The 14,637-nt window shown below is 33.6% G+C and overlaps 1 protein-coding gene across 1 annotated transcript in view; it reads left to right on the top strand.

The window, feature by feature from the left end:
- The window catches only part of LOC120341122 (dynein beta chain, ciliary-like), a 44,468-nt gene that overhangs the window by 29,294 nt on the left and 537 nt on the right, over positions 1 to 14,637 (top strand). The window contains exons 57-83 of the mRNA XM_039409564.2: positions 423 to 529; positions 605 to 749; positions 1,027 to 1,131; positions 1,427 to 1,582; positions 3,378 to 3,521; positions 3,766 to 3,888; positions 4,315 to 4,473; positions 4,878 to 5,060; positions 5,413 to 5,535; positions 6,002 to 6,234; positions 6,311 to 6,433; positions 6,655 to 6,742; positions 6,828 to 6,944; positions 7,406 to 7,550; positions 7,680 to 7,840; positions 8,107 to 8,277; positions 8,416 to 8,538; positions 8,974 to 9,167; positions 9,634 to 9,813; positions 9,968 to 10,064; positions 10,305 to 10,532; positions 10,835 to 11,026; positions 11,987 to 12,166; positions 12,368 to 12,550; positions 13,074 to 13,256; positions 13,675 to 13,818; positions 14,122 to 14,347. Of these exons, the coding sequence (XP_039265498.2) occupies positions 423 to 529; positions 605 to 749; positions 1,027 to 1,131; positions 1,427 to 1,582; positions 3,378 to 3,521; positions 3,766 to 3,888; positions 4,315 to 4,473; positions 4,878 to 5,060; positions 5,413 to 5,535; positions 6,002 to 6,234; positions 6,311 to 6,433; positions 6,655 to 6,742; positions 6,828 to 6,944; positions 7,406 to 7,550; positions 7,680 to 7,840; positions 8,107 to 8,277; positions 8,416 to 8,538; positions 8,974 to 9,167; positions 9,634 to 9,813; positions 9,968 to 10,064; positions 10,305 to 10,532; positions 10,835 to 11,026; positions 11,987 to 12,166; positions 12,368 to 12,550; positions 13,074 to 13,256; positions 13,675 to 13,818; positions 14,122 to 14,347 (4,213 nt within the window). The remainder of the gene's footprint in view (positions 1 to 422; positions 530 to 604; positions 750 to 1,026; positions 1,132 to 1,426; positions 1,583 to 3,377; positions 3,522 to 3,765; positions 3,889 to 4,314; positions 4,474 to 4,877; positions 5,061 to 5,412; positions 5,536 to 6,001; positions 6,235 to 6,310; positions 6,434 to 6,654; positions 6,743 to 6,827; positions 6,945 to 7,405; positions 7,551 to 7,679; positions 7,841 to 8,106; positions 8,278 to 8,415; positions 8,539 to 8,973; positions 9,168 to 9,633; positions 9,814 to 9,967; positions 10,065 to 10,304; positions 10,533 to 10,834; positions 11,027 to 11,986; positions 12,167 to 12,367; positions 12,551 to 13,073; positions 13,257 to 13,674; positions 13,819 to 14,121; positions 14,348 to 14,637) is intronic.

Genomic DNA, 14,637 nt, shown 5'->3' with positions numbered 1-14,637 from the left:
TTAACAATCAACTTAACCGATGAATATAAATCTAAATGTATAATATACCTCTTAATATATCAAGCCATCATGCCAAAAACTCACTGATTTTGCATAACTACCAGTATAATGATCTCTGTGCGTGGTTATAACCAGGTTTATTCCCAATTTAGACAAAAGACATGCAGGCAGTATGTGAATATCATGAAATGTATTTGAAAACCATTAAATAGAAATCATTCAAAAAGCAATAAAAACACACAAAGTTCACTTTGCTGGGTTTCAAATGTCTACGAAGACCAGCTTCTTCAACTTAATATATAGTAGCATAATTTATGTCTGTGTTGTCAGTGCATGTTTTTTGAGGTAAACATCGTCCACTATGATAGGTGGATTTTCATTATTTCAATCCTAATTTTGTTTGTTTTGGTTTTTTGTTGCAGGAAGTTGAAGGCATTGAAAACGACATCAAACCATCTATTAGTGATTTTATGTCATTCGTACATACAAGTGTCAATGAAATGGGAAAACTTTATCTTGCAAATGACAGGTAATGTATCAAATCATTCACAGAGTTTTGTTTGAAGAAACATACAGATAATTTTACCACCTTTCCCTACTGCAGGAGATACAATTACACCACACCTAAAAGTTTCCTTGAGCAGATCAAACTGTATCAGAGCATACTTGCAATGAAACGCAAGGAACTACACGCTAAGATGGAGCGTTTGGAGAATGGTTTGACAAAACTACAAAGCACAGCATCACAGGTACACTGATCTTTGTGTACAAGTTGATATTATTTTATCATTTAGGTTCATCTTTTAATAGGGTTTTCTTATGAGAAAATGAACCAAGCTTACCAATAAAAGTCATTTCATGTTCTATGAAATCTTAGTTTTGTACAAATTTATGAATTCAAATTCTATATATAATTAGGTAGTAATAATGATTATGATGTTGGAATTTGTTATTTTCTCTGTTTTTCCTTATTGTAGAATATAATAATATAAAAAATATTTACTCGTATCTTGTACTTTTCCTCAGGTCGATGATTTGAAAGCAAAATTAGCTTCTCAGGAAGTAGAACTGAAACAGAAGAATGAAGATGCAGATAAGCTCATTTTAAAAGTTGGAGTAGAAACTGAGAAGGTACATAAGAATATCTACCTCTTACATCTCTTTTAATAAACAGATTTATCATGTGTGCGAAAACTAATATATAATTAAAAGGAACGTAACATGATCTTAAAAATATGAAATTGAAAACTATCAGTTTTGATTCCTGTGAAAATTTTTGCATGTTAATCTCGTAATTTTATATAATTTATAAAAAGGGTAAGATGACACAATGTTGGAACATTTAGTTGATGAAAAAATCAGATTTACAGAGTTTTTGATGTTATTTTTGATATAGCAGTAGTGTTTATATAATTCCTTTATATAGGTGAGTAAAGAAAAAGCTATTGCTGATGGTGAAGAAAAGAAAGTTGCAGTTATTGCCAAAGAAGTAGGAGAATTTCAGCGTTCTTGCGAACAAGATCTATTGAAGGCAGAACCTGCTCTTCTTGCTGCCCAAGATGCTTTGAATACTCTGAATAAGGTTGGTTTTTTAGGCTTCATTTCATTTTGTTGTGATATACCTTAATAAAAACTATATTTTTAACAGTTGCTTTTATATAAAATATAAACAATGTTTTGATTTTGTTTTTGTTGTTCTCATCTGCAATAAGTCAATGGTAGTCAATTAGTTAATTGGTAGGTGACACAAAAAAAATTTGAGCTCAAATACCATGTTTTCAGGAAAATAAAACAGGGTTTATATTAATTTTCACTGTATACTATGACACTAGACCTCATTTTTTAACAATGTCTTATCTTTTTATATATCAAAATGAAAATTACGAAATAGAGAAGTACAATATTTCCTAATATTATAAAATATAAAGACAAGTCTTGATTTATTTACGAATGACATGATCTATATTTAAAAACTAAGATTAATCTTTTAAAAATATCATCATTTTCATATGAAACTTCCCTGGCCTCTAAAGGTTCAGTGGATTTTTTATTCAACTGTGCAACTTCATTCAATTTTCAACTACTCTCTCTGTTGAGGATTACCCATTCCCATTCACCTCAGCTGTATTGGTAACACAGATGCCTGTAATTTTGTTCCATGTATTTGCTAATGTGATTTGAATGTTTATCCAAAAATAAAGCTATCATTCTATCATGGTCGTTGTCACAGTGTGCTACTTTAAACTAAACCCTATTTTTATGTCACCGTGATATCACACTTTCAACTAGATGTTATTTTAAAGTTATGTCATATCTTTTATTTAAAGTTATCATGAAAGTGTATGTCTTATTTTTGGTGAAACACCATAGTTGACCAATGCCATACATCAGTGGTTCTCAACTGGGGGCCGGTGGCCCCCCAAGGGGGCCACGAAGCAGTTCAAGGGGGGCCACGACACAAGGCTAATAATTTATTATAAAGCAACTTCGTTTGCATTCTTTTCATTTAAAAGAAAATTCCCCGTTCACCTCAGTTTTATTACTTCAGTCGCAAGATGTATTCACTTTTTTGTGTGTGCGAATTGTTTGATCATAATGGAATTTTGAATCTACTAATCCGAATAGTTTGTTGGTAGGCCATCTAACAGCAGACGGGCAGTTTCGCGAGACTGCGAGATAACGGTCGATATCATGTTATAACTGCAGAAGCCTAATATGTAAATTCCCAATCCCCAAATGGAACGACAGTTATGTTGGCTTTGACTTTATTGATGACATGGCTGCCAATGTATGCTAACAAGTTTGCTTTGAAATCAAGCAAAGAAGACTTTTCGAGTCTCTGGGTATTCCTTTGTGATTCTTACCTACTACTCAGTAAGAAAGCTTCTTCATTGCTAGTTCAATTTACCACAACCTATCTGTGCGATTCTATTTTTTCTGATCTTGTTACCAACAAAGCAAAATGTAGGAACCGTCCTGATGTTGACAGTACAATCACCTGACTATATCAAAGGCGGTGCCTAATATAAGGAACCTAGTCAGACAGTCCCAAGCGCAAGATTTCCAATGATCGTTCACTAATCTAAAAAGCATTGACTTTTTTACCCATGGTTTGTTTTTGCATTCTATAAAAGGTCGCAAATACATAATACAATCTAACACATCAATTTTTTTAGAATGACGAACAGGGGGGCCACGAGTGCAAAAAGCCTCTGTAAGGGAGCCACGAGCCGTAAAAGGTTGAGAACCACTGCCATACATTATGTCAATGTTGGCAAAGAACTTTTAAGTTCCATTGTTGATATCTTCTTTTGGTATCTAAGTTTGGTAAAAGTACTATATGATTCATGTCTAATACATCATAATTTCTTTTTTAGAACAATCTAACAGAATTGAAGTCTTTCGGATCACCCCCGGCCGCTGTCATTAATGTAGCTGCCGGCGTAATGGTCTTACTTGCTCCCGGAGGAAAGATTCCCAAGGATAGAGGTTGGAAAGCTTCAAAGAATATGATGGCAAAGGTAGGATTTACTCTGAATCTAGGCTATTTTGGAGTTGAATGTTTGCTGTCTGAATTTCAGCTATTAGATAATAAATATGCTTTAATTGCGCCTAGTGAAAATCTTACAAACTTATTGTTGTAGTTAAAAAGTTATATACTGTAATTTGCTGTACTGTTGCCCTAAAAATACCTGATAATAAAGTTGGATTTTGGAGTTCTTTTTATTGAATTTTATGAATATTCATCTTATTTTTATTCAATAGGTTGATGCTTTCCTTGATCAACTTTTAAATTATGATAAAGAGAATATCCATGAAAATAATCTCAAAGCAATCAAACCATATCTGGCAGATCCTGAATTTGATCCAGATTTCATTCGAGCAAAGGTTAGTATGAATGATGTTATTGGTATATTCATGAGCACATATTACAAAATGCATCTCCTTTGAACTTAATATGTAATTTATTGATAACATTACCACTATTGAACCTCATTAAACTGTATTTTATAACTAGAAGTGCCATTGCAAAGTGATATATTGTTGGACTTCCTTCAACATTTCTTATTTTTTGTGCTCATCCATTACGTAATCGTGTCTTTATGTGATTTTTGTCAAATATTATATATGAAAAATGCCTATAGACTTTATTAAAATCTTAGTAAATGCTTATTTGGTTCGGGGTCGAGTGGACTTTATGGCAATTTCAGATGTCGATTTTGAACAACAAAATCATCTTGCCTTGCAGACTGAAATTGCAATTTTACCACAAATTAAAATTCACTATCCACGTGTAATTCCACTTCCATTTAGTCTAATGCTGCTGCTGGACTGTGTGCTTGGGCAATCAATATTGTGAGGTTTTATGAAGTTTATTGTGATGTAGAACCAAAACGTCAGGCTCTCGCTAAAGCAAATGCTGATCTCTCGGCAGCACAAGATCGTCTTACATCTATCAAAGCGAAGATCAAGGTAGGTCAGCTTTTTGGCATGAGTTAAGATTTTTTAGGGATGTAACTTTATTACTGTTACTATATGCATGTAACAGACTTTGCTAGTTTGTAAACTTCTAGACCAGTTTATTGGAAGTACTGTTTGTCTCAGTTTTCTGCCCTCATTAAATCCAACTTGAAGTTTTCACTTGCCAAAGAAATTTCTATGTTGAAAGATTTTTTTCAAACATTTCAACTTTATGGAATTTTCCTCTGCTCAGTCGCCATCCTGACAGTCTTAACTTGCAGTGATTCAAATTCCACATCAGGCGCTATTTGCTGGCCCCTAGTCACAAGATTTGTCAGTGGTCAAAAGCATTTATTCGAACTTCATTATAACTTCAATGAGAGGAATCCTATATTGAAGCGCATATTCTTTTCTAGGAACTTGATGACAACTTAGCAGGCCTTACAGCCCAATTTGAAAAGGCGACAGCAGACAAATTGAAATGTCAACAAGAAGCAGAAGCAACCCAACTTACTATATCACTAGCTAACAGATTGGTTGGAGGTTTAGCATCTGAAAATGTCCGTTGGGCCGAATCAGTAAATGAATTCAAGAAACAGGTAAGTTAGAATACAAATATTTTTTGAAAGCTTGGTCTTTTTCTCATTATGCTCAACTACTATCTAAATCAAAGCAGGTGGATTTTGATATCAACTGCTCTTATTTATTTGAAATGTTGTGAATGCATTTTATATTGAGTATATGCATTGTTTCGAATACTATTACCGGTAGATACAATTATAACAGAAGAAATGTTTTCTGTAGATTTAGACGCTGAAGAAATTATGCATACGGGCTTTAAGAACGCTATTCAAAACATGACAAATGAACTACAAGAAGCTGTGTTGTTTTTCAGAACTATTGCAATTTGAATGTTTTTAATTGCACTCTATTATTTTACTTATATTTTAGGATCTAACACTGAGTGGAGATGTTCTGCTAATCACAGCATTTGTTTCATATGTTGGATATTTTACGAAAGTATATAGAACTGATCTAATGGATAGCTGGTTGAAATTCTTGAAAGAACAGAAGGTGATCGAGTTGTAGCATTTGTATATTTTTTCCAAGATTTACTTTTACAGTGTTTGTTTGATAAATTAGGTTGCATGTTGGTGTACTTTTTTTGTGAAAAGCAGGGCCATCTAAGAAAGTCTTTCATGTCTGCCAATGTTAGTGAGATTGATTGGCATACATCCTGTCACCGCAGGTTTATATATATTTTAGAGTTACAACCAACCCATAACATCATCTTTAAATCCTTTTATACATACTCTGAATTAAAACTTAATTCTTAGTAGTAACAATACACATATTTGTGTACTTGAAAAAAATTTAGAAACTTTTTCCAGTAACTCATACTGCATTTAAGAAGTTACTCATTTATACAAAGCCTAATAAAATACACTCACTTTTATAAGATTCATTCTCAGGTCTTCAATTCTTGGAAACTCTATCATCAAACGTTCGCACATCAGTAAAATATTTTTTTTCTTTATAGGTTCCGATTCCGACTACAGAAGGTCTTGATCCATTATTAATGTTGACTGATGACACAGATATTGCAGCATGGAATAATCAGGGATTACCGTCAGATAGAATGTCGACAGAAAATGCAACTATATTGAGTAATTGTGAAAGATGGCCACTTATCATTGACCCACAGTTGCAAGGCATTAAATGGATCAAAAATAAATATGAGAATTTGAAGATCGTAAGACTGGGTCAAAGAGGGTATATTATCTTATGAAATATTCTGATTACACAACCCAAAATTAGTACAAATACTAATATTTTATTCTTCTTGCAGATATCTTGATGTGATAGAGAATGGAGTATCAACAGGTGATGTTGTACTTATTGAGAACGTTGAAGAAAGTGTGGATCCTGTTCTTGATCCATTACTTGGAAGAAATACTATTAAGAAAGGAAGGTGAGGATTTTTATAGTCATCTCTTTGTCATTTTGACTGAAATAATCTAGATGACCTCCAAATATGATTTCAACAACAAAAATCAAAGATAGCTCTTGTATATGGCCTCTATTAATATTGTGAGATTACGAACCACTTGAAACGCATTTATTTGAATCAACATATGTTAAAACACTGTCTGTAGTCACAATATGTATTAATGCTAAATGAATAAATTATAGATATATCAAGATTGGTGACAAAGAAGTAGAATATCATCCACAATTCAGACTGGTGTTACATACAAAACTTGCCAATCCACATTATCAGGTACAGATTATATGTTTAATACAGTGATTACTTACTAATTCGTATACTTTATACTAAAAATTACATCGACTTCAATTGATTTTAGCCTGAAATGCAAGCCCAGTGCACTCTCATTAACTTCACTGTAACAAGAGATGGCTTGGAAGACCAATTACTTGCTGAAGTAGTTAAATGTGAGAGACCAGATTTAGAACAAGTCAAGGTTTGTTATCTTTATTTTTTTTTATATATGATCCTTGTTAAGGTATTGTTATAATATTAAAGATAATACCCAAAACAGATCTATATTATAAAACAATGTGTAGGTTGAAAAATGTATGTTTTACTAAGTCTTTTAAACCAGTGCTGAATGATAAATAAGTTAGACTATCAGTACTCCTGGCATATATTCAGACAATCATTTTCGAGAGATAACTTCAAGGGAAGTGTTTCAACTTTAAAAGTTGTGCATAGTAGATATTTTTAGTGACCAATTCCAATGATGTTATCAAAATATGGCTTGAGGAAAGTTCAAATTTGCTTCAGGCTATATCTTGGCATATTTTCATAGGATATTAGAGAAGAAGTTAACCTAAAATATTGGTAATTCGACTACTAGCTATAAGATTTTTGTTTATTGATTAGTGTAGATTTAGCATACAATACTGCATTATTTATATTCAGGCACAACTTACCAAGCAACAAAATGATTTCAAAATTACTTTGAAACAATTAGAAGACTCACTTCTGTACAGATTATCTGCTGCTTCTGGAAACTTCTTGGGAGATACAGCACTGGTTGAAAATTTGGAAATTACAAAGAAAACATGTAAAATTCTTAAAAAATATATCAATATAATCCTATATCACTTCAGAATTGTATGAATAATTGTATAAATTGTTTCGCTGAATTATTTTTACAAAACTGTATTTATTTATTTTTTGTTCATTAAATTAGCTGCTGAAATTGAAGAGAAAGTAGCAGAAGCAAAAATAACAGAAGTACAAATCAATGAAGCTCGTGAGAGTTACAGAGTTGTAGCCAGACGTGCATCTCTTCTCTACTTTATTCTGAATGAACTGAATGTTATCAACTTGATTTATCAATTCTCACTCAAGGTAATCCAGTACATTCTCTTATCGCAATTGTTCACCATATCTTGCCACATTTTGAAAAGTAAGAAATTGTTACCTTGGTACTTCTTTTGTTTTAGATCACCCAGCATCATACTTCCTCCCCCCTCCCCTGAGCATACATTGTCAAAGTGTCTGTTACAAGCGGTTAACTTGTTTTTTTATTTTTATATGTCATTTGAGCTGCTAACCAAACCAGAGTTCATTTTTTTTACCTTATGATTAGCATTTTGAAAATTTTGTATTTTTAGGCATTCAATGTTGTGTTTTCTAAAGCAATTGAGCGAGCGGAGAAGTCTGATGAGTTAAAAACAAGAGTGGTTAATTTGATCGATACTGTAACATTTAGTGTGTTCGTATACACTAATCGTGGATTATTCGAATCTGACAAGCTGACTTTTACATCACAAGTAGCTTTCCAGGTATGGCTAGATTTCAATTTTTATAAGATGTCGTACTCCATTATTCACAAAAATACAATGTTTATGTTATTCAAATGGAATCGCTACCTTTCAATCAGAATAGTATGGAAAGAATGCTCTAAAATCTATATGTTGTAGGTTCTACTTACAAATAATGAAATCAATCCAGTTGAACTTGATTTTCTACTGAGATTCCCAGGAAAGATGGATTCTTCATGTCCGGTGGATTTCCTGACTGCTGCTGGTTGGGCTGGAATAAAGGTAAACAACTGTTAACTTGAGTTGGCTGCAGCTAGGGGTTATATTTATTTGTTCAGATATTGTATCCATGGCCTTCGAATACTGCTCAAATATTATAACGTAGACAAAATTGGCCTAATTAGTTCTTAGATAAGCTAGCAGTTACAATAATATCATAGATTGTGTGAAATGAGTATTGATCGATGGAGAACCGAAGATTTAGTAATTGGAATTACTGTCACTCCAAATCACTGCCATAGGCTGTTTGATAACCCAAATTTTTTTCATTTGTTCTGAAATGTACTTGAACGTATTTTTCAATGTCTAGCTCATTATATGGGTATAAATTTTCAATATTCATAAAGGTGAAGCAAGTTTTATTCATTCTATATTACAATTAAAATAATAAACACTTATATAATGTATTGTAATAAATATAGCAATCAATTTTATCAGGCACTCTCTGATATGGAAGACTTTAGAAACTTGGACAGGGATGTGGAAGGATCAGCTAAACGTTGGAAAAAATTTGTTGAAAGTGAATGTCCTGAGAAAGAAAAGTTTCCACAAGAATGGAAAAATAAAACTTCTCTGCAAAAATTATGCATGATGAGAGCTTTTAGACCAGACAGAATGACTTATGCAGTCAAGTACATAACTTTGTTGTATTTTTACTTAGAGGGTTATATTTCTTGTTGTATTTTCGGACTGATTAGAGATTAATAGAGACTAATTTCTGACCTTAGAAATTTAATTAGATTGGGTGTCGCTGCTCGATAACCAATTCCTGGCTTCCCTTCCACAGTAAAAATGTGTGTTTAATTTTATATTTTGTCAATTTTGTATGTTATTTCTTACTGGTAGGAAAAAAACTTAACTATGACTAAATAAATGTAAGAAAAACTCCTACTGTTTTTGAGATTATAATAATTTTGTTCAATTATTATTTTTTTATTCAATTCTCACAGTTTGTTTCTTACTGAATTGTTTATAGTTACACTCTCATCGATTGATCGAGGTTAGATGGTTTAATAATGAAGCCACAGTCCATCAAATGGTAATATTTTCAAGCAGTACCCAATTAGCAATGTAATTCAATGTGCGCTATTTTGACAGAAACTTTGTGGAGGAAAAGCTCGGCACTAAATATGTAGAGAATCGATCTGTTGAGTTTTCCAAATCATATGAGGAAAGTGGACCAGAGACTCCTGTATTCTTTGTTCTCTCACCTGGTGTTGATCCCCTCAAAGATGTTGAAGCTCTTGGAAAGAAAATTGGATTCACTTTTGATATGAAGTAACCTATGTTAATACTTGTTCACATTAAGTGCTATTGCTGGTAAATGCATTTTAAGGTTGTGTATATAGTTTGTCATTCTCTATATATTTACATACAATATTTTCAAAAACCAAGTATGAATAACTGATTGTTTTATCGTACTAAATCACAGAAATTTCCACAATGTGTCGCTTGGTCAAGGTCAGGAAGTTGTCGCTGAAAAAGCTCTCGATCTTGCTGCAAAAGAGGGACATTGGGTTATTCTGCAGGTTTGGTATTATGCTTATCCTTTAATGCGTTGATACCTAGTTGATGGTTCATGACCTCAGGTCAAACTTACAGAAAAAAGGTTTATGCAGGTTGCAAGACACAAAATATGTATAATTTCCCAATGATTTTCGAATAGTAAATTTTGGAATTATTTTATAGCTTTTTCTCTTTTATTTTCAAATGGTAATTCATTTCTCATATTCCACCAATTATTACAAATGTTCAAAACCATTTTATAGAACGTACATCTTGTTGCAAAATGGTTGAACGCACTGGAAAAGAAAATTGAACAATTTAGTGTGGGAAGTCATCCTGCTTACCGAGTGTATATATCAGCTGAACCTGCTGCTACAAGAGATGCTCATATTCTTCCTGCAGGAATCCTCGAATCATCCATCAAGATTACTAATGAACCACCCACTGGAATGCAAGCAAATTTGCACAAATCATTTGACAACTTCACTCAGGTAATTTATTATCTATAATTGGAACTAACAGCAAAGTACTTTTGTTGTGACTTGCTTACCTTGCTATACTTGTCCAAAAAAGAATATTATCTTACTCAGAAATGTTTTTTATATGCCATAGTCAACCATTTTGTGTTTTCGAATGCCACATTGAATTAGGCATGTTTTTGTCATTAGCGGATTTGGTCAAATTATTAGTGTTTTTGTACAACCAAAAGAATTGTCTGAGAGATAATTAATATACTGATAATTTGTCTTGCTATAATTGTTTCTTTCATTTAAATTATATTAATTCTATACAGGAAACACTAGAGATGTGTGCTCGAGAGATTGAATTCAAATCACTGCTTCAATCTCTTTGTTATTTCCATGCTGTTGTGTCCGAAAGAAAGAAGTTTGGTCCGCAAGGATGGAATAGGCCTTATCCATTCAATGTCGGTGATCTAACCATCTCAGTTAACGTACTTTACAATTACCTGGAAGCAAATTCAAAGGTAACTTACCGGTTGTTATGTTATTATACCGGTTATTATGTCACACGTAAATATGGCTAGCTATGTTCAACAGTCACATCCGTACCTCTAGAACAACTGTTCATCCAATTAATAATCCTCAATTATTAATTGGATGAACAGTTGTTCTAGAAGTAGGGATGTGACTGTTGAACAATAGCTAGCCATATTTACGAATAACATATTTGTAAGGATAGAACTATTCCTCCAATACAATATTATTGTCGGAGAATTCTAAACAATGTCCCCACTATTATTAACAACTCAAGCTTAAACAAAGGATTTCAACATTTCTCATTTACAATTTTTTTCTTGTGTCGTTGTCCCATCCAACGTTGGTTTCTGGCAAGTTTATGTCCCGACCAAATCTCTACAGGGTTTCGTGAGATTCATTGTAAAAACATATCATTTAAGCGACCCATACCCTATCTTCATCCTCTCACATCAGAACCTGAGACATGGAAGTGCCATGAACTAACTGACTATCGTACCCTATTGTCTTGTGTATTTTACTAGAGTTTCATTTGTATAGTCTATTTCATGTCTGTTGTCCTATTATAACGCAGCAGTCCTAAACTGCTTTTATAATTGTTAGGGGTGCATGTCGCACATCTGTGTCTTAGGCCCGTAAGATCTTGAACATGTATCCCGTCTCTGTTCTACTGTTTAATAATTATTACGCAGATATTGTTACATTTTTGAGGCAAATAAACATACATACATACAATATAATCAGTGTGGAGCCATATGCGTGATAAGGGCTGCTCAACGTAATCTCAGAGGACAATGTAGGTTTGTAAATTCACAATAGCCATACTCACTGACAATAACAGTGAAATGAAATTAGAATCCCCAACCTTTCAACTTTCTGTTATAACCTTGATAACCAGCCAGTGATATTTACTTTATTTTTTTTCGATTCCTATCTTGATTCAAACATAGGTACCATGGAATGATCTTCGTTATTTGTTTGGTGAAATTATGTATGGTGGACATATTACTGATGATTGGGATAGAAGACTGTGTCGAACGTATCTTGAAGTATACATGCATCCTGATCAACTTGAATCTGAATTATTTTTGGCCCCTGGGTATCCTGTACCACCCAATATGGATTATAAGGTTTGAGAAGTTTCTGATTTTGAAAGTCTCTAATTCCAGTTTGAAGTGGTACGCAACAACAGCTTTTGGCCACAAATTTTAAACGCTATTGCCAGCTAAGGTTTGGATGACATTACATTTGTCATGAAATAACCAAATAAACTAATATTTCAGGTTGCAGGACTTGTTATCTGTAGTGCTATTTTCATTTGTCTTTCCCAGGGTTACCATGAATACATTGATGATGTGTTGCCTCCAGAGAGTCCGTATTTATATGGACTTCATCCCAACGCTGAGATTGGAGTTCTTACAACAACTTCAGAAAACTTATTCCGCACTCTACTTGAAATGCAACCGAAAGATGCGGGTGGTGGAGGTGCAGGTGGAATTACAAGAGAAGAGAAGGTTTGTGAAATAATTACATTTTCAAATTTTAAACAGATGCTAGGTTGTTATCAGTTTAATAAAGATAGTTTAAAAGAACTACTTTTACTGTAAATGTCGAGCATAGTGTGGTAATATCGATAAGATGGCCCCGGAGTAGATTAATAGCTATATTAATAATTGGGCACTCCAGAAGTTTGTGTACCGATATGGAGATAACTAATTTTGTTCGCCTTCTTCACATCAAGTTGTGTAAAGGGACTGAAGCGTATCGGCAGGGGGTGTATTCAGTTGGCTAACACAGACAGTCCCCGAACTCGTAATAGAACTAAAAAAAAGGAAAAGCGGAATAGAATTATGGCCTAACCCTAACCTACGCACACTATGGGAGTACCAATAATTGGTTTAATTAGTTTATGGGTGTTTAATATTTAAATAAAATCCAACTAGAGCCCAGCTTTCTTCTTGCTTAAGATCGTTTCAAAATCCTATGCTAGTTTAAGTCTTTTTGAATATGCGACGTAACTCTTGTATATCGTGACAGGTCAAAGCTCTTCTTGATGAAATCCTCGAAAAATTGCCAGAAGGCTTCAACATGTTGGAATTGATGTCAAAAGTAGAAGATCGTACCCCTTATATTGTAGTCGCATTCCAGGAATGTGAGAGGATGAATACTCTTACAAGTGAAATAAGAAGATCACTGAAGGAATTGGATCTTGGTTTGAAGGTATGCTGGCTTTATAACTACTATATAAAGCGTTTGATTGTTGTACATATGGAATATGGATGGTTTGCTACATTCATGTGGTTAAGATATGTCATGTTGTAGTTTGAAAAAAATCTTTTCTCTAATGGGCCAATCAATTTCGAATTTTCAGTACTAGAAAATGATAGATGGCACTAGACAGGTATAACTTTTTTTAAATTCTTGTCCTTCGTGTCCATATGACAGTTAAATCCAACTTTTGTCTGTTGAGCATTGCAAGATCTGACGTAGTGAATCTTTTGGTAGTGGAAAACAGAAATATCTTTGCATATCCAAGTAAAATAATATGGGACCTAAGTAACATCCTTGAAAGTTGAACGACACATCATTTGTCATTATAAATAGTGTTATTGGAAATTCTGATCTTGTTGGATTTCAGGGAGAATTGACAATCACCTCTGACATGGAAGAATTAGAAACGGCAATGTTTTTTGATAGTGTTCCCGAATCATGGACAAAGAGGGCATATCCGTCTATGCTTGGCTTGACTGCCTGGTTTATCGACTTATTAGGAAGAATTAAGGTTCGTTTATTATATCTAATCATTAATGACATTCTAATCGAAGCAGTATGTATTTTGTATCCCCTGATAACGTGATGCTTTCATTCGAAGCACAGCCACCTATGGACAGTATGTATGTGTTAAAAGTCATCAACTCTGGCTAACATTGAATATCTTCATTGTCCATATAAGGTTCAATGTTTTAAAGATCGATTACTTTTATGCTTTACTTAATTACATTAGACCGAAGTGGTTACTGGTATACATAGTTGCTCTACTTTGGATGTATTTTGTCACCAAAATCACCATCCAATTCAATTGCAGGAATTGGAAACGTGGACAACAGACTTTCAACTGCCTACAGTTGTTTGGTTGGGAGGTTTATTCAATCCTCAATCATTCCTTACTGCTATCATGCAGTCTATGGCAAGAAAGAACGAATGGCCATTGGATAAGATGTGTTTGCAGTGTGATGTCACGAAGAAAAACAAGGAAGATTTCAACTCCCCACCAAGAGAGGGAGCATATGTCCATGGACTGTTTATGGAAGGTAAGAAAATGACTAATGAAATTTTTTCATCTTAGGATAATAATGATGAAACCACATACCATATTGGATTCAAAGTAAAATAGTTTCCGCTGAATAGTTTTTATATCAATGTTACGACTGGAAACTGGCAGTTTTATTGTCGCACTGTTAGGGACAACAAGCTTCCACATCCCTTGCAGCATAAGGTTAATACTGCTTTGCTTGTGCCCATACCTTCCTAATTTCGGGCAGCTCCCCAATGTTTTCTGCCCTGCAGCCTTGCGCCAATGCTACACTTAATTAATGTAAAC

Source organism: Styela clava, chromosome 14 (genome assembly GCF_964204865.1).
Source record: "Styela clava chromosome 14, kaStyClav1.hap1.2, whole genome shotgun sequence".
Classification (NCBI taxonomy): Eukaryota; Metazoa; Chordata; class Ascidiacea; order Stolidobranchia; family Styelidae; genus Styela; species Styela clava.
Note: the sequence above shows the minus strand (reverse complement) of the source record. Positions and strands in the feature narration are given on the sequence as shown.